General features: G+C 37.9%; 2 protein-coding genes and 1 pseudogene across 2 annotated transcripts; 2 read left to right on the top strand and 1 right to left on the bottom strand.

The window, feature by feature from the left end:
* The first annotated feature begins 6,155 nt into the window (after positions 1-6,155).
* LOC133740835 (L-ascorbate peroxidase 3-like) lies at positions 6,156-11,359 on the top strand. The gene is made up of 8 exons (XM_062168771.1): positions 6,156-6,772; positions 6,904-7,060; positions 7,956-8,002; positions 8,132-8,217; positions 9,355-9,430; positions 9,541-9,572; positions 9,690-9,792; positions 10,918-11,359. Exons 2-8 carry the CDS (start codon positions 6,985-6,987, stop codon positions 11,104-11,106), a joined length of 609 nt encoding a protein of 202 aa, XP_062024755.1. The 5' UTR covers positions 6,156-6,772; positions 6,904-6,984; the 3' UTR covers positions 11,107-11,359.
* A 1,304-nt stretch (positions 11,360-12,663) lies between these two features.
* LOC133735684 (uncharacterized) lies at positions 12,664-13,495 on the bottom strand. The gene has a single exon (XM_062163078.1). It carries the CDS (start codon positions 13,230-13,232, stop codon positions 12,795-12,797), a length of 438 nt encoding a protein of 145 aa, XP_062019062.1. The 5' UTR covers positions 13,233-13,495; the 3' UTR covers positions 12,664-12,794.
* Positions 13,496-14,913: 1,418 nt separating this feature from the next.
* On the top strand, positions 14,914-17,022 carry LOC133740896 (heat shock cognate 70 kDa protein-like; annotated as a pseudogene).
* Positions 17,023-22,980: the final 5,958 nt, after the last annotated feature.

Genomic DNA, 22,980 nt, shown 5'->3' with positions numbered 1-22,980 from the left:
GAACCATTCACGAAAAATACATAAAGTTACTTGGAATGAAGTAACTTTTCCTATCGAATGGAAATTATCTGGTCCAAAGAAACTACCAGAAAGTGATAAAGCAATAATTTATGAAAGCAGAAAGACTGGAGATATTAGTTTAAAATTTGACGATCACAAAAAAAGTGACGTATGTCCTGAAAATATCAGGATAAACAAAAATTTCAGAAGATGCAATAGCTCTAGAGAAACAAGTACCACTGGTACTAAATTTGTTGTAGAAGAACCAACAGATCCAACTACTGAAGAAGAACTAGAAGTTGAAAAAGTATATATATCTTGCATATTTGAAAAAATTTCCTCATTTTCTTTTTAATATTGATGTCAGTTCCTCCAAATTCTCTGAAGTAGCAGCTACGGATTTTTATGGCCTTATGTTTCAATTTTGACAAGGCTTTCATAGTGACTATAGAAACCAAAAAACACAGCCTTTAATTTGGATGCTTTAGATGTCAACTGCTATATCATTTGATACTCAGGGAGGGCAAGATCCGGTATTATTGTACTGCCTTGTGGTGCCAGAAAGTCTCTAGTTGGTGTTTCTGTTTCCTCCAGGATAAGAAAGAGCTGCCTTTGTTTAGCAACAAATGTTGTTTCTGTTGATCAGTGGGCTTTTCAGTTTAAGTTGTGGTTGACCATCTGAGATGCACAAATTTTTTTGGAATATTTGAAGAAAGAAAACTCAAAGAAAAAGCAGGGGGTGTGTCTATTATGAAACTTCTCACTTTTGTAGTTGACCATAAAGGAGTAGCAATAATAACAACATGGAAGGGGTTCAAACAACACGAAAGTTCTAAAAAGATAAGCTTGTTATTATAACATAAAACCCTATAGAGTGAAACTCTGGTACAACGCCGTCAACGTGAACGGAAACAAGATCTCTAGTGATCGGTGGTGATGGCTTTGCGTATACCGGCATGGAACTGTCAAGGGATTGTGAGTAATTCAAGAAGGAGAGCACGTACTGATAGATTTAATCCGATAAGAGAAACAAAAAATCCTCTTTCTTTCGGAGACTTTATGCGACAAGAACCAGCTAGAAACCTACGTATCAAAGTTGGTTTCGATAACTGCTTAGGTTGGCCAAAAGGGGATGACAATCAAGGTATAGTGTTCTTGTGGATGACTGATGCACAGGTACGAATCCGAAACTACTCTACACGCCATGTAGATGCAGCCATTGGAGAGCACTAGATGAGTGGCAGCTTACGGGCATATATGGCTATCCACACACAGTAGACATCTATCAAACATGGGACTTGATGAGACAACTCGTAGCCCAGTTAATGCTGCCTTGGCTGATTCTAGGTGACTTCAATGAGATTGCTGATAATTCAGAGAAGACGGGAGGTGTAGCTCGTCGACATACACTCATCCAAGCCTTCAGAGAAGCGATGATGGACTGTTCCCTGATTGATATATATGGGATATTGTGGCAGCCCGTACACATGGTCTGACTATCAAACGAAAGTGAGACTAGATCGAAGTCTGTGGACTGTGGAGCTATGAGGTATGTTCACCACCCACCTGGCTCCAAGTTCCTCAGACCACAGCCTTCTCCTGGTGGATATTAGTGAGACTCCACTACCGCGATCTGGTAAGCGAAGGTCTCCCTTCAGATTTGAGCAATACTGGGCCACTCATAATGAATGTCAAGCAATAGTTCAACGGGGATGGCAGCATGAAGTGAATGGAGACCCAATGCATCAGGTCTACCAACGTATAAAGCACACAGGGAAAGAGCTTACAGAATGGTAGAAAAAAACTTTTATGTTTCGTCAAGTGGAGATGCGAGCAGTTTGGGATCTTTTAGATGAACTGCTGCGCAAACCCTATGATGCAGATGACCACAATGACAAGAAAGCTTTGCAAGCAAAGTTCCAAGAATTACTCACACAAGAGGAAACTGTTTGGATTCAACGATCTCGGGCCTTATGGCTGAATGGGGGAGATAGAAATACTGCATACTTCCATAGACGAGCATCGAACTGAAAGCAGCGAAACAGAATTTTGGGCCTGTTTGATGCTGACAATCAGTGGGTGAGTGAAGTCTCTGAGATTGAAAAAGTGATTAGTGATTGTTACAAGGGGCTCTTTTGTACTGAAGGAGTTAATGCACGACTACTTGAGCTTATCCTCAATACAGTTCCACAGAGAGTCACCAGAAGCATGAATGACAAGTTATTAGAGCAAGTTCACCCGTTGGGTCACCGGGTCACCTACTATTCACTGCTTTTTAGTGTATATTTTCATTCTCTGGGTCACGAAATACACTGTGCCCGTGACCCAGGGCACGAAATACACTGTGTAGGTTACCATGGTGACCCAGAACACTGTACATGGTGATCCAGGGCACAAAATACACTGTGCTCGTGATCCAGGGCACGAAATTAACACTAAAAAGTAGTGAATAGTGGGTGACCTGGTGACCCAACGGGTGAACTTGCTCTTAGCTCCATACTCTGATGAAGAAATTCGTACGACACTATTCCACATGCATCCATCTAAGGCACCTAGCCCGGATGGCATGTCACCATTTTTCTTTCAGAAGTACTGGAGTACAGTAGGTCCAGACGTATGCACAACAGTGAGACATTTTCTATCCTCTGAAATGTTGCTCAAAAAGGTAAATTTTACACATATTAAGCTTATCCCTAAGTTCAAGAGCCCGAAACATATGTCAGACTTAAGATCGATAGCTTTATGTAATGTACTATACATATAATATGCTCCAAAGTGCTTGCAAACAGGTTGAAACGGATTTTAGGTGATGTTATTTCACCACTGCAAAGCATTTGTACCTGATCGGTTAATTTCAGATAACATTTTGGTAGCAACGGAGGTAGCACACCATTTGCACAACAATTGCAGAGGAGGGGATGGTCATTTTCCCCTAAAACTAGACATCAATAAGGCGTATGATAGATTGGAATGGCCTTTCCTACAAGCTATGCTTATGAAACTAGGCTTTGCAACAGATGGGTGGATTTGATCATGTCTAGCATTCAGATAGTCAGTTACTCCTTCTTGGTGAATGGAGAAGTTAGAGGCTATGTTAGACCATCACGAGGCATCAAACAAGGTGACCATTTGTCACCGTATCTATTCATCTTATGTGCTGAAGGTTTATCCTCCCTAATAGGACACTATGCAAACCAACAGTGGATTCAGGCTAGGGAATTGTTTTAGCCCCTACTGCACCAAGGCTACACCATCTTCTCTTTGCAGATGATAGCTTCCTCTTTGGCACAGCTAATGAAGAAGAATGTCAGCATTTTCAGAATATACTACACACGTATGAAGTAGCTTCAGGACAAAAGATTAACCTGCAGAAAAGTGAAGTAGCTTTCAGTAAAAATGTCGACCTTAATATACAACATCAATTGGCCAGCTTGTTGGGAGTACAGAGGGTCGACAAACACAAAAGATACTTGGGGCTACCTACGTATGTGGGGGGAACAAAGACCGCAACATTTAACTACTTGAAGGAAAAAACTTACCACGTACTAAGGTAGTTAGCTGGAGAGCAAAACTGTTGAGTGGAGCGGGCAAAGAAATTCTAATAAAAGCAGTGGCACAGACAATACCAAACTATGTGATGAACTGCTATAAATTACTTATTGGGTTGTGTGAAGACCTAAAGCAACTGTGTGCAGGCTTTTGGTGGGGTGACTCGGATGAAAACCAGAAAATACATTAGAGGTCTTGGGATAGGCTATATGTACCCAAGAAAGAGGGTGGAATGGGTTTCGAAAATCTACATTGGTTTAATTTAGGTATGCTGGCGAAACAAGGTTGGCATATAGTGAAGAATCCAAATTCACTCATTGCAAAGCTTTATCAAGTCATCTATTTCCCCAATGGTGACTTTCTGCATGTAGAGCTAGGTGATCGACCCTCAATTCCATGGAGAAGTATTTGGGAAGGGATGACAGTATTGTCTCAAGGTCTCCGATGGCAAGTAGGAAATGGTCAGAGCAATAATATATGGAGGGATCCATGGATTCCAGATTCCTATCCACGTTGCCCTTTATTGCCACAACCAAGAGACGCTCCTAAACAGGTATGTGAACTGATCAACCCACAAACTATGTGTTGGGAAAAAATTGAGCAGTGGTTCTCACCAGTGGACTGAAACCTAATACTAAGTATACCACTTAGTAGGAGAGCCCCAAGAGATAGGCTGGTTTGGCATTTTAATACCAAAGGTACGTTCAATACAAAGAGCGCATATTATGTTGCAAGAGACATGGCATTAGGTCTGGTACTTGCTCCTCCACGACCCACAGATATATATTCTAAGCTATGGTTAGCTATATGGAATGCCAAAGTCCCAAATAAGGTAGCTTTACAGGTCTGGAGATCATGTGGAAATATATTGCCAAACTGTATATGCTTGAGTTCGAAAGGTTATATGGGGAACCAAACTTGCCCAATCTGTGCAATAGGAGTTGAAGACAATATTCATGTATTTGCCAGGGGCACTTATGTCGAAGAAGTGTGGGCAGCAACGGCTATTCCAGTAATTCCACTACCTTCACCAAGTATTACGGAGTTGAAAGATTGGCTTCTACATCTTGTACACAGTGTAGGAAAGGATGTTTTTGCGAAGGTCATGATGATAATATGGGGCATATGGAAAAATAGAAATTCTCAAAGTTTGGGAAAATAGCAAACAACACCCTCATGATGTGGTACTAATGACCACGGGGTGGTTGGAAAACTTTGTGAATGCAAATAGCAGCGAACAGCAGCAGGTCACAAGAAATAAAAGTTGGAAGAAGCCACCAGAAGGCTGGCTAAAATGCAACATTGATGGGGCATTTAAAACACAGTATGACCAAAGTGGAGCTGGGATTGTATTCCGAGACTCGAGAGGACAGTTCCAAGCAGCAACTGAAGAAATAGATTTTCCATTAATTTGTGCAATTGCACCCTTTACAATATATAGCAGTTTACAAGATTACATTTACAGAAAACATTCAATTGTAATTACAATAATTAACTAGCTGCTCAATCCTAGCTTTGTAATTGATGCTAAACTCTAGCCATAACAGATCCTTGACAATAGCAATATCAAGCTGGAGATGCATCAATTAATGGAGGAGATTTTGTTGTAACTGAAGCTTGATCTGTGGTAGTCTGATACCATGAAGAAATAGATTTTCCATTGATTTGTGCAATTGCACCCTTTACAATATATAGCAGTTTACAAGATTACATTTACAGAAAACATTCAATTGTAATTACAATAATTAACTAGCTGCTCAATCCTAGCTTTGTAATTGATGCTAATAGCCATAACAGATCCTTGACAATAGCAATATCAAGCTGGAGATGCATCAATTAATGGAGGAGATTTTGTTGTAACTGAAGCTTGATCTGTGGAAGAGATATGCAAAGAATCTGTGGTTTTAACAGCAACTATTAGACCATTGCAGAGCATCACAACACCATTCCGAAAACCGAACTACAAGCATTGTACGAAGCAATAAGAATGGTTGTAGGTATGAATTACAACCGAGTTATTTTCGAAACTGACTGCTCCATGTTAGCTGCTGCACTGAAACAAGAAGAAGAGGACCTCTCTATGTATGGCTACCTGATTGAAGATGTTAAGGAGCTCTTACGCACTAATGTGGAGTTTAAGATAAACTTTGCTTCATGTGAGGCAAATAAGGTAGCCCATAAATTAGCTAGTCAAGCTTGTAATAGTGATAGCCAAACATGGTTTGGTTCTGCTCCCGACTTTTTACTGGATGTCATTCTAAACGAGTGTACTCGTTGATTTGTTTTAATGAAATTTAATTTTCAAAAAATAAAAAATAAAGGAGCGGCAATTTAATTACATGTGCCAAAATGTAGCATTTCTTGTCAAGCCTGTTAATGTTGTTTTGTTGGTTTTGCCTTAGTTCAGTGTATATTCTCAGATTAGTGGAGCATAACCTTTGTGTTTCAACTTTCAATACAACTCAAGATTAAGGATAAACGGCTAGGATTAAAATAAACTCACAACAAATAACAAAACTCAAGATTAAGATAGACGGCTAAGATTAAGATAGACGGATAGGATTGGGATAGGATTGGTTCTAATAACAAACTTGGATATGATTAGTTCTAACTTCTAAGAACTAAACTTGCTAATAGGATTAGTTCTGCTTCTACATAACAAACAACAGTTCATATAGAGCATCCACGTGATTCCCTTCGGAAGATTGATGGACCCGATCACTGAGCAGGAGACGGCGGAGTGTGTTGGCAGATGAGGCAGTGGTCGGAACCGCCGAGGACCGGAAGAAGAACGCCGCGGCCACATCTGCTGCAGAAGGCAGTGGTCGGGAACGCCGAGGACCGGAGCAAGAACGGCGCGGCCACATCTGCTGCAGGAGGAGGGGATTCTGGAACGATGGTTGGTGGAGGTGTTGAGGCCGAATTCGGGGAGGATTCTGGTGGTGGTGTATTATTCTTTGGTAGTGGTGGGGGCAATGGAATTCCTTGATTGATCGTCGTCGGCTCTTGGGTTGATGATATCTTGTGCTTGATGGCGGTGATGAAATCTTTGATCGCGGGCCGGAACAGGTGCCATGCCAGAAGTGCGAGAATTCCGGAGACGAGGAAGATGAGTATGGTGAGGAGAGCAGCAATGCTTGCCATTTAGAAACAAAACAGAAGGGGAAAAAACAAAACAGAAGGGGAAAAAGGAGGAGGAGGAGGAATGGAAGACAAATTCAAGGTTGGTGTTTGTTCGTAGTTGGATTCATCAGTCAAGTGTCAAGTTATATATATACTGGAGGAGGAACCGATTCGTTTTTAAGTCTCGAGATTAATTTCTAACGGCTACTTCCATATCTTGTGAGGTTTTAGTTCCCGGGGTCTGAGTTTGCCGCAGAGAGCTAAACCAGAGAGGCGGCTCTGTTCGAAAAGAGATCGGAACAGAGCCTAAAAATGGCAAACACCCACATCCAATCAGAGCCCGCCACATCAGCCTCCATCTCTCTGCATCTCTCTGCTATAGTAACGGGTCTGCATTCATTCCTACTCTCACAATTCTATCGTTGTTATTTGTTAGATTATTAAAAGTTGCATCATATTAGATCAATAACTGTTCCACATCTCCATGTTTATATGGAAAAGGGGATATGGATGAGGAGTGAGTTTACCTTGAAATGGGATTCATACTAGAAACATACAAGTGAAACTTTGAGTCATTGTGAAGTAAACAATATATATTGCACAGCTGACTCAAGTACTTATAATGACACAATATGACATCCTACAAAGAAAGTTGGTTAGCGAATGATGAGGCTTACTGGCTTGTTCAACAGTTTTCTTTCTTTCTGTATTCTTCTTCTTACATCAGATTAGCACTTTCCTTTGGAAAATGGTATGATTTGCCTAAGAATTTTTATTCCTGATGGTTGGCATTCTTCTTAGATCACCTTCTTTGTGTTATTTATGTGAGAACCTGGCTCTGGTTAAATCCCTAAAACATGGTTTGGTTGGTGATAGTAGATGGTGGCCATCTTGAGGACCTGGATTGAAGTCCAGCATCCCCTAATATCATAGGAAATTAATCAAAAGGGAAAAGCTGTTTTCTACATTGAAATGGGTACCAAAACTAGGAAAGTTTTATTACGAGGAGACCAGAGGAGTTTGCTTAGTTTGGTTAGCTTTAGACCCTCATTTGTAAAAAGAATCTGTACAGGGGAATGATAGTAACATAAGCATGTCTCTATTTTGGTTGTCAAATGTTGAATATTCTGTTGCCTCCAAGGTGCCATACATTTGGTAATATTTGTAACAACACTGTAAAACTTTCTATGCTTCTGGCTATTATATATAAGATAGTATAATTATTAATTACATTGATGCATTTGTGAGTCATGCCTAATAATTTCAGCTCTTTCTGATGTCAGAGGAACTGAAGTCTAAGCATATAAGGATTTATGCAGACTTATACCAGGTGATTATAGTTTTACAAAAGTGGCTTTGGCCTTTGCAAATGATAATACAAGTATTTTCCTTAAATTTCTTGGACATAGCATGCACTCTTCAATGAAGCTATTAAATGAGAAAATTACTTTATTTTTAGCTTGCTGGTGTTGTTGCTGTTGAGGTCACTGGAGAATATGCTGGTCACTTGGAGCCCTCACCATTGATTTTACTCCTGGCAGGAAGGTATGTACTGGTCACTTCTTTCTTATTTCAAGAAAGTTGCTAGTTTCTTCATAATTGCTTGCCAAATGTTTCTATCTAAGCGGTTTGTTGTTAAGCTTAGGATTCAAAAATTTCTCCCAAGGATGGACGATTTCCAGATGCTAAAAAAGGTCTGTTGCAATACCTTAGATACTTTTTGCAAGTTTTATACAACCTTGCAAATACATTGGTCGTCCGGTTTGCTTTATGCTAGCATAGATTCGTAAATGTTATCCATTTTCAGGAGGTTTTGGAAATTCCTAGTTATGCTAGATGAGCAGTTCGTAGTAACATTTCTGTAATATATTAGCATTCCGTTTCCTGTTGTTGTAGTGCAAGATGAAGAGAACAAAGAAGAGAGCATTTCAGATCTTATTTTGCCATCTCAATCATGTCAACCTAACCCATTATTTTCCTCCAATTTCTGCTCTGTATACATAGGTTGAGTTTCTATGCGATAGATCAAAGTTTGCATTTAGCGTGATGGGGTGGATTCGGTATTGAGGTCTTCTTTTATGTAGTTTAGAGGTGAAGTTGTGAAGGAAAAAAAATGATGCACGGGGAGACTGATGTGATCCAAGTCACATGTCACCTATATGCATGTCCACAGTCCTACATATGGTGGTCTTTTAATGCAACTATACTGTCATTGATTTGTAGTTGTGGACAGTTTCTTTACATCGCTTAGTACTAGGCGTCAAAATGCTGTTGTTGCATTACAACAATAACAACTCAGGCTTTCCAATTTTTTTTCCTGATTTTATTTATTCCTTGTTGTCAAAACACTGTGATGTTCTTTGAGAAACTAGGACGTAAAGCTTTTCTTCAAATATACTCTGAAATATACTTACAAGTTATGGGAATTATTTTTGAAGCTCTGGGATGCATTGTGTCCTGTTAACCCATGGCATTTCTGGAAGCTGCTTGCTCCCATGTTGAACTCAACCATCACCTCCCCACGCCTCCCATCCAGGGCACCTTATCTCCTAGCTTTGTTTATGTACTTAAGAATGCTAGATGCTTGGGTGAAGATGCCTGTTTGTTTGCGTTGCTTGTGCAATTTCAGTTAAGAAATTTGGATGTTGAATTCTTTTTCTGTTGATTGGGTTCCAATTATAGGTGCACACATCTGAGGGACATCTTCTATCAAATGGGGTTATCTGACAAGGATATTGTTGCACTCTCTCGGGCGCTGGTAAATCTTCCTTCTGTTTCTCTTTATGGCTTTTCTTTGGTATTTGATAGACCACATGCTCATTCTGTGTTAATCTTTTATGGTCTGGTTTTGATGGTCCTTGGACTCAGGAACCCCTGAAGTTTGATAACTCATACTTCATGTAAGACTTAAACATGACGGTGAAAATTTCATAATTTCATATTATTTTGCATGCATTTGTACTCTTTCCATTTTGGTCTGAAATTTTGAATGCATGTGTACTCATTGTTGATACCAGAGAATTGCTGAAAGGGGAATCAGAGGGATTGCTGAAACTCTCTTCAGATACAGCTCTGTTAGATGATGCTGAGTTCCATAAATATGTTGAGCTATATGCAAAGGTAATTTGAGCTTGTTTAGTTCTATTTTACTGCTGGAAAGTGTTGTATAGCACAGCCTGCTTGATTAACAGTATTGGAACTTTTAGAACTACTTTTACTATTGCATAGAAGTTGGTGCTACCTTTACAACATTATCAAATGTGCCTCACCGATGTTCCCTTGGCGCATAATCTGGTCAACCCTAACCTGCGAACCACTTGGAAATTGGTAGAGTTTGATTGAGCTGTTTATATATGATGGCTTACTTTTTGTTATCCCCTGGTAAATTGTAAACAATCCCACAGGAACAAGTTTTGGTCTGGATTAAGAGCTTTTGTTCTTATGAACTAGGAATGGAGCCCACTCGAGTATAATAGCTTTCTTTTATTATTGCTTGTGATCTAAGTTTATGAAGTCCCTGCGACTTTTTTTTTTTTTGAAATGGAAGTCCCTGTGACTTCTGCATTGAGATAAACTTGATGATCTGCTACTTAGTGTAATCAATTTTATAATGGACTTTGCTGGTGATTGTAATTAATACTGGATTAGACTTGCTGTACTATGCAAATGGACCAACTCTTCAGGTGACTGTGCCACTTCTAAGATGAGGCTAATTTGGTTAAATTTCGCACTTGCTATCACTAAGGTTATTTTGGGAACCATTTGGAGTGAATAATATCATTCTCCCAATCTGGTTCTTGGTTGAATGAATTGAATTATTTTAGCTAGGGATGGGCATTGGTGGGTTCTAGGCCCTGCCCAAAATGGGTGATTTGCTGATGGAGATGAGGATGATTGGTGACCTGTGCTGTCTAGTCTCCATCGTTCTTACTTTATAATGGTATCATTGTTATTCGTTAAGTTTGGTAATGCTTTTATTTGATTATTCGTTTAGAACTCACATCGAATAGATCAATTACTGTTCTAAATGTCCATGTTTATATGGAAAAGAAAGGAGGTCACCCATGTAAGGATGGGGTATCAAAATACCCATGGGACGTGGATGAGGAGTGAGTTTACTTTGAAAGGGATTCACGGCAGGGAAAGAAATTAGGATAAGAGATGGGAAATACTGTTCTGATTGTGATATGTTTCTATTTGATATGCCTTCTCGTTTCACCTTTTCTAAAATTTGGCATATGGCAGGATGAGGAGGCATTTTTCAGAGATTATGCTGAATCACATAAGAAACTCTCTGAGCTTGGGTTTACTACAAGTTCCTCCAAGATTGTTGCAAGGGGTAGCACCATACTGGCACAAGGTGCAGTTGGAGTTGCAATTTGTGCTGCTGTTGTGATCCTGGGCTACTTCTATGAAGTTCGCAAAAGAATGTAGACTTGCTCAGCTGATTGCTTTCGATCCTAATGAATAAATGATTAAGTGACAGTGAATTTTGTTTCTTAATTTTATTTTCGATTAGAATGAGAGAGGTCTGTCTGCACATCTTTGATTTAATTAATAACCCATTCCTTCAGCGCAGCTTAGCTGCTGCATTTACTACTAGAAACATACAAGTGAAACATTGAGTCATTTTGAAGTAAACAATATATTGCACAGCAGACATGAGTATTCTCATCTTACAAAGAAAGCAGGTTATCAAATGATGAGGCATGGTGGCTTGTTCAACTATTTGGGCCCTATCAAAAATCCTACGAAATAAGATATTGCAAGTCTAACAGATTGTCTAAGGGGGGTGTATTCAATTCAGATTTTAAAAGATTCTGGCTGACTTTTAATAATCCAATTTTTTTTTTTTTGAGAGAATTGTCAACTCATTGCATTGATCAGCGAAATTACACATAATGACTCATCCCGGTGGGACTGTCAAAAGAGTCACTACCTAAGTAATTCAACCTTTTTAAAGACCATGAAGCTCAGCCAAAATCTACCCAAAAATGTCCTAGAAAATCAAAGGGCCAAGACATTCCGAGTATTTTTGGCGACAAAACTCAGAGAGAACCTACGAATTCATTCCCCATAGGAGAATGAATTCTTACATGAAAATAGGAAAAAGTAAAATAAACTAGCCCAGCAGCCCAACTACCCCATGTGCCAGACAGAGGCCCAAAAGCAAGGGGAGCCCTAGCACTAGACCCAGAAGGGTTCAAAGCCCAACTGGACTTCCTAAGGCCACCCAAACCCATGGACACCCAAACCCAGCACAACGGAGTACCAGTCCGCCTCCGGTCGACAACGCTGGCTGAGGAGGTCTTCCACCACTGCCCACCGCCATCTTCATTACTCCCAACTGCAGTCAGTGCCACTCTGGCACGGATCGGTGGCTCCACTGCTAGCCTGACACTGCCATCATCATCGATGTCACCATCCGCCGACAGCCCCCAGCCACTCGGCAAAGCATGAACACCTGAAGAAGATCGCCGCCCGACGCTCCACTGCGCAGCCCATCGAACAGTACCAGTCACTGGTTTCGTTCCCATCCAACCAACCTCGATCCAGAGTGACCCGAATCCATCATATCCGCCACGAGAAAATCCCCGCAACGCAGGCACACCACCGCCCCCAATTTTGAGAAGCTGACTACGGGGATCCTCGCAACCCTCAATCTCCCAACGGCTAGACGAGCGGGAAATTCCATCTCCTCTAGCCCAATTTGCAGATCCGCCGCCATGAGGCCACGGCCTCCACCTACCTCTCAGAGAGAGTAACCTAAGCATGACTATTACAAATACGACTTTTAATAATCCATGGATTCTGCTAATTCCATGGATTCTTTTAATTCCACATGGAGTTTAACAGATTTTATTAGATTGATTTATCAGTATTTGTTTGGATTCTATAAGTCCATAGATTGTTGTAAGAGCAATAAATAAAAGAAAAAATTGGCCAAAACACAAACAATAGAATAAAATTTTGAATTGAAACAAAATGCTCTAATACAATGACATAAGGAACTATTATTGAATCAAAAGAAATGTCCAACTCCATATTATCTTATATGAATTATTCATAGAAAGTGCAAAAGAAATCAAAACAGAAAATGCAAAGCCAATTATAGAAGTACATTAGAATGATGCATACTCCTCCATTCCAACCTCATTATCATCGTAAACCTCCTGATTCTCATCATTTATGTGTTCCTCATTATTCTCATTGTCATTGTCTTGATCCTCATTGTTATCCTCTTGATTTCCATTAATATCATCATTCCGCGGCCTATCATTCCACATAGCATCAGCAATGCTAATTCTCCAAGCATTAGCTTCCGCTCTTTGTTGTTGTTGGCTTTGAGAAAGTAGTTCAAGATTTTCATCTTCCATGTCTAGATATGATGAAGACTGATCATCTTCTGGTTCAACGGGAAATTCATCGGAGCGACATTCTTTGCGAAGAAAGTTATGTAGTCCAGCACAAGCTAACACTAACTCCGCTTGTGTCTCAAATGGGAAGGGAGGTGTGATTTTGAAAATTGTGAACCGTGATTTAAAGATACCAAATATCATTTCAATCACATTCCTCAATGATGCATGGCGGAGATTAAACAACTCACTTGCATTCCTGGGGTGGCGACCTTGACCACCAAAATCTTTCAGATGATATCGGACACCTCGTAGTGGAGCTAAAAATTGGCGTCGATTAGCAAATCCACAATCCACGAGAAAATATTTTCCTAAAAAAATATTCAAAATCTCTTATTGAATATTGGCTTTATTTTAGGATTGCATTGGTGCTATTGATGAAACCCATATTCCAGCCATGGTAAAAGGTCGACAAGTAAGTAACCCATCAATAGCACCAATGCAATCTTAAAATAAAGCCAATATTCAATAAGAGAAAATTACAAAATTTCCTAAGTCATATAATGAAAAAAATTATAAAAAGAAAATTAGGTTTAAACATACTATAAATCATTATTAAAAAAAAAACATACCTTAAAATAAGGGTAAAACCTTGTACTTTCCCTAATTTTAGAGGGCACACCTCCAGGTTTGACCATCATTTGTGGTGCTATAGTGTTCAAGGCCTTTAAAACTTTGTTGAATCACCCTTTTTTTTGGCATCTTGTTGTGAATCACCCATGATAATATTACTAGATTATACACAATAAAGTTTTTATTAGTATGTATATATAAATCTAAACTCAATTATAGTTTCAGTTACTAGCCACAGTAAAGACATTCCAACAAAAAATAGCTAAATCATCAAAACCTCAATGACTTTAACAGTCCACTAAATAGGGGGAAACAAAATAACTATGAGAAAGTTGCTTTGCCCATCATAGATTGTAAACTATGATATATGGAGTCAAATACCAATATCAGATACATGTAAATGTCCATTTCTCATGAATTCAGATTGTCGAGTGATAATAAACTCTACAAGTAGTAAAAACTAACTACAATCTCCGGTTTTTAAAAAACACAGCAACACATATAATGCAAACCAATAGAGGACGACAAAATATACATGCAAGCCCAGATTGAAGAAAAATACATGAACAACCTTTAATAAAGGACGCTTAGAAAACAATAGTTGGGTAAGTGCTAAAGGAAGTAGAATCTCAAGTTACTATGCGTAGCTGGTTGAATATAAAATCAAACAAACATTCAAAAGCTCAATGAATATGCAAAACACGTCAGTTGGTATACCCACATTTTGTAACAGTAATATTAATGTTAAGTTCTTTCTATCTCTTTCTCATAAAGATTTCATTTTTCATGTACGGAACACTTCCATTGGCAGACGTACTATCTATTAATTCTACTGGGGCAAGAAGTTGGCTCATATATATATATATAAATAGAGGTAAGCACCTACATATATTGCAAGAACTACTCATCAATAACAATTCTTCCGAATATGTGATGTTAGATCATAACTTATTTGCACAAAAATAAAAATAGATCTATAAGGAAAACTAAGGAAACCAATTCAAAGCCTCATTTTCATATATAGAATTTTTCATAAGCCACTGTTTCATCTTGTTTGGTGAACAATACATGCATACTCAACCATCGATCAAAATAGACAGCAATCAACCTCTAGGGTTCAAATAACTCCAACAATGTATCAAGAAGATCCAAAAATATTGAATATGAAGTCGAAATAGAAAAGCCAAGAAAAGTACCTTGTTGGTCGGAGAAGAGAATTGAAAGAGGTCTACACAGGTCGTCTAGTGATTTCTCTTCATCTTCTGCAAGAGAGAACGTCAAAATCTTGATGGAGGCGAGCAGATTTCTCAATGGATTTGTATTTATACCTAGGCCCTAAAAATCCTCCACAATCCAACATTCAATAAAATCCTTGAGAATCTTTAGAGTTTTGAATATCTCCAGATTTCGATGGATATTTTCAAATCTTGATTGAATACATCGGGATTTTAAATGACTTTTTAAAATCCTGATTGAATACCCACAGACTTTTAAAGTCCAAAAAAATCCTACAAACTCTCAATTGAATACACCCCCCTAAGATTTTAATTTCTTGGTGTACAAGATAAGCATGGAATCTACAGGTATTTTCTGAGTTGCCTTTTCGAGATTTTCAAGCCTTCCCATTTATATAGTTACAAAACCAGTTTTCTTCGATCTTGATTTATAGATTCTTCTTTAAAGTTCTTGAAACAATGGCGGGTCATGCCATAGGAATTGACTTGGGGACAACCTACTCGTGCGTAGCAGTGTGGCAGCAAGATCGTGTTGAGATTATAGTGAACGATCAAGACAACAGAACCACTCCATCTTATGCTACCTTCACTGATACTAAGCGATTGGTAGGAGATGCAGAACTTAACCAGATCATCAAAAACCCCGCCAATACAGTCTTTGGTACGATCATCAATCTTATTCATCTCATATCCAAAAATATATCAAATTCTAATTAAATGGTCTTCTTCTTTCTTTTCTTTTTTATTTTTTTTAAGAAGAATTAAATGGCCTTCTATAAATTGTATTATTATTTCCTGCAACTGCTTTCTTTTACCTCTTTTTCTTTCCTCAACAAATTCTTGATATTACTAGACTTATCATGTATTGTGGTTTCGTAACTTTGGAAAGCCTAGGAACCAAGTTATTTAAAGCTTTTGGAGATTGATTTAGGCCCTGCAGCTAATACTAAAGAAGCCATTAACACTTCTCTAGACACATTGTGGATATTCTCCATGTTATTAAGCTATAGTTTTGCAAAAGAAAAGAAAAAGGTGCCTCAAGTAGCACTCGTATTTTCAAAGTGTTAAAAGCTGGCACATCGGTATGAAAATCATCTGACTTCTTTTTCCTAACCAACAACCATTGTTGTTTGGCAAAGCTAATTGAACTGGCCGGTTTGTCTCGTGTATGTATTGCTTTGACATCGGCCTTATGCTTCATAAATGCCTGATTCTGTTCCACAAATTTGCCATTTGCAGATGCAAAGCGATTGATAGGTAGAAGATTTAGTGATGCATGTGTTCAAAGTGATTTGAAGCTTTGGCCATTCAAGGTCATCGAAGGTCCTAATGACAAGCCCATTATTGTTGTGAAAGACAAGGACCAAGAGAAACACTTTGCTGCTGAAGAAATATCATCCATGGTACTATCAAAGATGCATAAAAGTTGCTGAAGCCTATCTTGGATCAAGTGTAAAAAATGTTGTTATTACTGTCCCTGCTTACTTTAATGACTCACAACGTCAGGCTACCAAAAATGCTGCTAAAATGGCTGGCCTAAATGTGATTGGTATTATAAATGAACCGACTGCTGCAGCCATTGCTTACGGCCTCAACAAGAAAGCCGGTTCGGAGAGCAAAAGAACTGTTATGATATTTGATTTAGGTGGTGGTACTATAGATGTAATAGGTGGTGGCGTCTTTGATGTGATGGCCACCGCAGGAGACACTCACCTTGGAGGTGAAGACTTTGATAACAAAATGGTGAACTATTGTGCTGAGCAATTCAAGAGGAAGCACGATTTGGACGTTAACGGGAACTCGAGAGCTCTTACGAGGTTTAAAAATGCATGTGAGAAGGCAAAGAGGAGACTGTCATTCACATCTTCAGTTGACATCGACATCGACTGTTTGGATCATGGTATTGACTTCAATTCAACTATTACTCGAGCCAAATTTGAACAATTGAACATGAATTTCTTCAAAAAGTGTATGGAGCCTGTGAAGAAGTGTTTGAGTGATGCTTGCATGGACGCTGGCAATGTGGATGATATTGTTCTTGCTGGTGGCTCTTCTAGAATTCCGAAGGTGCAAGAGTTATTGCAGTATCTTAATATATAATGCATATAAATGATATTGTTCTTGCTGGTGGCTTTTCTACTTACAAATTAAAACCTATAATGCTAGTATCTTAATCTAGAAACAATTATATGCTCACAATTCTAAGTTGAGCACCAAAGAATATAAAACATATAAATGATAAATTGAAGCACAAAATCAACAATCAATCCATGATATGATGAAATCGCAATTCATATATTGAAAACCTAAAACGTCACATGCTTCATGGAATTTAAAAATCAATCTTTAACATCCAAAATTTAATCTTACAAGAATTTGAAACATTCAAATAAACAAAACAAAAATCTGTTTTGAATTACAAGAGAAGAAAATGTAGAGATAGTCATGGTTACACTTTTGAAAATCTCAAGGACGCAAGATGCTTCAAGAAGATGGAGGCTACGATAAGGATATGATGGAGATGGAGGCTACGGCAAGGCTGTTTTGGTGATTCTATATTAAATTATAGAACTTTTTTTTTTATCAAACCCATCTCCAACTGGTGGAATAGAATATAAAAGTTCTATTTTGAGGTGCCAAAATATTAACTGAAGTTCCATATTTTGGAACATCGATCAAATAGAACTGTTGTCTTTCCAAACCAAAGTCAAGGCGGGTCATCCATGTGCAGTATCTACAAACTGATTTAATTTTTCGTCTTTTTCTTTTCACATTTTGTCCAACCAATTGGAAATTTAAATTTTGCAACTCATTGGTTGGAGATGGTTTGATTATAAAACTTACCATTTAGATCAATAGTGTTAAATTGGGTTGCATTTTCTTAGATAGAACATTTTTTTGCAACCCTCAACTGGAGAACGGATTACTACTATAACACTTGGTTGTAATCTATCTTAAGATTGTTATGGATGGAGGTGTTTCTTAAGATTAAAATAAAAAATAAAATATATAACGAACTGTTTTCTCCAGTATATAACTTGTACTGATTCCAACAATCCAACTACGAACAACAACACCCTTGAATTTGCCTTCGATTACTCCTCCTCTTTTTCCCCTTCTGTTTTGAAATGGCAAGCCTTGCTATTCTCCTCACCATACTCATCCTCCCCTTCACCAAAATCATCGCACTTTCGGCATGGCTCCTGTTCCGGCCCGCGATCACATATTGATCTAATATGATGCAAGTTCTAAAAGAAATGATTTAACGAATAACAACGATACAATTATGAAAGTAAGAATGAATGCGGACCCGGTAGTATAGCAGAGAAATGGAGGCTGATGTGGCGGGGTCTGATTGGATGTGGGTGAACCCAGGACAGTTTGCCATTTTTAGGCTCTTTTCCGATCTTTTTCCAACAGAGCCGCCTCTGTGGTTTAGCTCTCTGCGGCAAACTCAGAGCCGTCTAGTCATCCGGGAACTAAAACCTCACAAAATATAGATGTAGCAGTTAGAAATTAATCTCAAGAGTGGTTGCAGCTAGTAGAGACTTAAAAACGAATCGGTTCCTCCAATATATAACTTGACTGATGCCAAGAATCCAAATATGAACAAACACCACCCTTGAATTTGCCTTCAATTCCTCCTCCTCCTTTTCCCCTTCTATTTCTAAATGGCAAACATTGCTGTTCTCATCACCATACTCATCTTCCTCTTCTCCGGAATCCTCGCACTTCTGGTATGGCTCCTGTTCCGGCCTGCGATCACAGATTTCTTCATCGCCATCAAGCACAAGGTATCATCAAGCCAAGAGCCGAGGACGAGCAAGCAAGGAATTCCAATGCCCCCACCACTACCAAAGAATAATACAAAACCAGAATCCTCCCCGAATTTTCATCTTTTTCTTTTCACAATTTGTCCAACTAATTGGAGATGTAAATTTTGCAACCTATTGGTTAGAGATGGTTTGATTATAAAACCTACTATTTAGATGAATAGTGTCAAATGGGGTTGTATTTTCTTAATAGAACATTAAGAACGGATTACTACTATAACAAACGGTTGTAATCTATCTTAAGATTGTTATGGGTGGAGGTGTTTCTTAAGATTAAAATTAAAAAATAAATAAATAACACAACTCATATATAAACAGATAAGATTAAAACAAAGGGATAGGAGTAGTTGTACATAAAAACTTACTAATAAGAACGGATTACTACTATATAAAGAGCACGCGACTCTTCCTGTTAAGAAAAGATATGATTACTACTACGTAAATGTATAGCAAGGGTAGGTCAAGATCAATTCTCAGTCATGAATTGAATTTGTGCACTCTCACGTCCCATTGTCCTGATCGTTGTCCCGACCATTCAAACAAGCAAAAAAAGTGTATGAGATTTAAAATTCAATTCCGATTTAGTTCTTTCATTTTGTTTTGTAAATTTATTTATTTAGGTTTATGAAATATCAGAAATCTGTAGGTAGAGGAAAATGCAGATTCAACTTCTTCACGAAAGGGAAGGCAAAAAGGGTTTGGGGACCGACCCAAAAATAAGAAACGGAAAAACAAAACGAGTATATAAAGAAATGAAAGGAAACATTGCGTTGGATGACTCGTATACTAGTGAGGCTAGGTTTTGTGTAGTTGTATCACTGTTATTTCATAAAATTTCATATTACAGGTTCACACTTATGCTTGTGTGCAAAGATTTTCTATTGAACTGGAAAAACAAAACGAGTATATAAAGAAACGAAATAAAGCATTGCTTCGGATAACTCGTATACCTCCGAGGCTAGCTTTTGTTAGTTTTGTCAATGTTAATTCATAAAATTTCAGATTATAAGTTTATACTTATAGTTTCTTATCAAAAACAAAAAAAGTCTATACTTATGCTTGTGTGCAAAGACTTTCTATTGAACAAAAAAAAAAAAGTATATAAAAAAAACGAAAGGAAGCATTCTGTCGGATGACTTGTATATCTATGAGGCTAGCTTTTTCGTTTACAGCTTACAGTTGCTGTGATAGTTTCTAGGCCTGGTTGTCTTTTTCTTGTTGTTTTTGGGAATGTCTCAATATTTTTTCGTTCTCGAACAGTAAAATGGATTGGGCTATGACAATATGCGATCTGCTAGCTAACAATGCACAGAGGCTGCCGTATTCTGATTTGTGCATGGTGAAGAATCAATTATTGTATCTGGGATTATATGATTTTCGCGTTGGAATTTACCCGTTTAGTTACAAAGATGGTTCTAATAAGACATTAATCGGGTTTTCTGGTTTGATGGAGTGTGGGAAAAAGCATAATATTGCCATAGTATGGTGGTTAACGCCTGATTTTCCGAGAGCACCTCCGGATATCTACCTACTTGCCAAATATGATGAGGTGTTGCAAGCAAATCATCGGTGGGTTAGACCTTGTGGCAATGTTTACATTCCTTACATTCAGAAGTGGAAAAATCACTCCACTAGCCAACCTAATTGTTGAGCTAGTTGGTGCTTTTGGTTCATGACATCCCTTCGTAAAGCGCTGCAACAATTCAAATTCTTCAAAGTTGACTGACTCTGTCTCTGATAACATACCCAAAGAAATACTGATGAACACCTCCGAAAAGCCCTCAAGGACCTTCTTTCTGATTTTCCCGAGTTGGCGGTTCATCTACATTAGACTAATGTGAGCACTTCCATTCCTTTGATCATAGGTTATATTCCCATTTCCTATCATGGCAATAATTACAAGGTCAGAATGCAAATAAGGTTGGCCGAGTATCCACATCAAGCACCACAGGTTTATATTCTATGGGATCGAACCAAGTCCTGCATAAAAGAAGATTCACAATATGTGAGTTCCACTTCTACAAAATTGGTCTTTTCGTCTGGGCCTTGAGGACTACTGTACTTTGGTGGGACTGGTTTGGAATATGGTCGGCTTATTTAGTCTTCTCCCACCTGTGCGCTCAGGGATCTGTGTGCCTTCCAATTCGGGTACCACCAGTAATTCAAATGAAGAGGAGAGGAGAGAGGAGGAGAATACATAGGGTGGAGGGTTTGATTATGAGAGACAACAAAAAGACCGTGAAAATGAACAAAAGATGTTTGAAGAGTTTGGGTGGAGAGGCTTCCTTGACGATTGAAGGAGTGACCAAAATAATAATAATAATCTGGCATCCAAAATGGTAAGAAATCGGTTCTTGTCTTGTATTTTGGTTTCTATTGTCTTTTGCTCATGATTGACTAGCTGACCATAGTTTTAAATTGTTATTGGAATACTCTTTTGACTATTATTACTTAACTTTCCTCTCCTGTTGTTTGGGTTTACACATTTTAGCCACTAGAATTCTTCATTCACATGTGGGAAAAATCATAATATTGCCATATTGCGTTGGATGACTCGTATACCAGTGAGTCTAGGTTTTGTGTAGTTGTATAACTGTTATTTCATAAAATTTCTGTCACACCCCCAAACTTGAGACCAATATTGTACTGAAATATGGTACCCGAATTTGGGATGTGAGCCAAACTAAATAAAACTTCCTTTTTGAAAGAAAGTAAAAGACTATATATAGATATACCTGAATTGTACTTTTATTAGAAAACGAAATTGTCAAAATATTTACGTAACCAAAGTTAAGCAAAATTCAAATCAGTACAGGTATTCACTTGAAATATATAGTAGTAGAAAAATATTCTTTTATCTAGTAGGTTCTTCCCTTTTTCCCCATGCATCTACTCGTTACCTGAAAACATGAAGGTGTAGCATCATGAGTAACACAGACCCAGTAAGTACATCTTACATTCTTATATTAATGTGTCTTATAAGAAATCAAAACTGAACAACCAAGTAAAAATGTACCGAGAACCATTTATATGTTCACACCAAATCTTAAGTATGTATTTGTATACACACAACAGACACATATATCAATATTTGTAAAACTCATAATAATATCACATAGTCACATCTCTTTTATCGAATAAACAAATACTGCAGCAATAATAGGTGCAAATAACCTCAAAACAATGCATGCTCGATTCTCTTTTCACTTAACACCATAACATATTAACAATATATCACAGATAGATATTTGATCAAAACAATATAAGTACACTTTTCATTTTAGTGAATTCTCGGATTAACTGGTAACAAATCATAAATCCACGTGTCACGGGAAAGCCAGATTGATTGGTAACAATTCATAAATCCACGTGCTAGGGTCCATAATACCAAAGCACGGGAAACCACATGCTAGGGTCCATAATACCAAAGCATGGGTAAGCCGCAGCATACCAGGGTCCAACGTACTATACCCAAGTATGTATACTCAAAGTAAGCAACCTTCCTAAGAGTATAATAGTGCACTATCTGAAGGGACTAGGGCCCAGGCTTAACGTCTCATAACACCAAAACACATTTACCAGTAATTCACTTAAGCACGGGGTTGTAGATAACACCCGGCTTCACAATTGTACTTCTCAGACATAATCAAATTCACAAAATACAATCTTTATAAATTATAGATCATAATATATGTATATGTACACACACATATAGAGACATACATATATTCAGGAATAACCTCATCTGAAAACATATGTAGCATAATTATATAACACAAATAAGTAAATATAACTGAAATTGTGTGGACAAATTAATATAAATATATATATATATATATATATATATATATATCTATAATTAAACTTGAAAGTAATTGTGCAATAAAGGTACTGCAAATTAAACTTGAAAGTAAATGTGCAATAAAATAAAGGTACTGCAAATTAAACTTGAAAGTAAATGTGCAATAAAATAAAGGTACTGTAAATTAAACTTGAAAGTAAATGTGCGATAAAATAAAGGTACTGAAAATTAAAAGTAGTAAGAGAATATTAGTTAGTAGTCAAAGAGTCAGTAGTCATTTTTCCATAGTATTGGAAATCTTAGTCCAAAGTGTCCATTCGTCAATCAAAATAATAGTACCAAGTACTGTCAACTTTCTGTTTTTATAACTTGTTCAATTCATGTCCGAAATAGTCAAGTGAAGACACCAAGTCATAGGATTTTTCATAAGGAATTCAATGGAATAAGTC

This window comes from Rosa rugosa, chromosome 3 (genome assembly GCF_958449725.1).
Source record: "Rosa rugosa chromosome 3, drRosRugo1.1, whole genome shotgun sequence".
NCBI lineage: Eukaryota > Viridiplantae > Streptophyta > Magnoliopsida > Rosales > Rosaceae > Rosa > Rosa rugosa.
The sequence above is the reverse complement of the archived record's forward strand: the minus strand, read 5'-3'. Positions and strand labels throughout refer to the sequence as shown.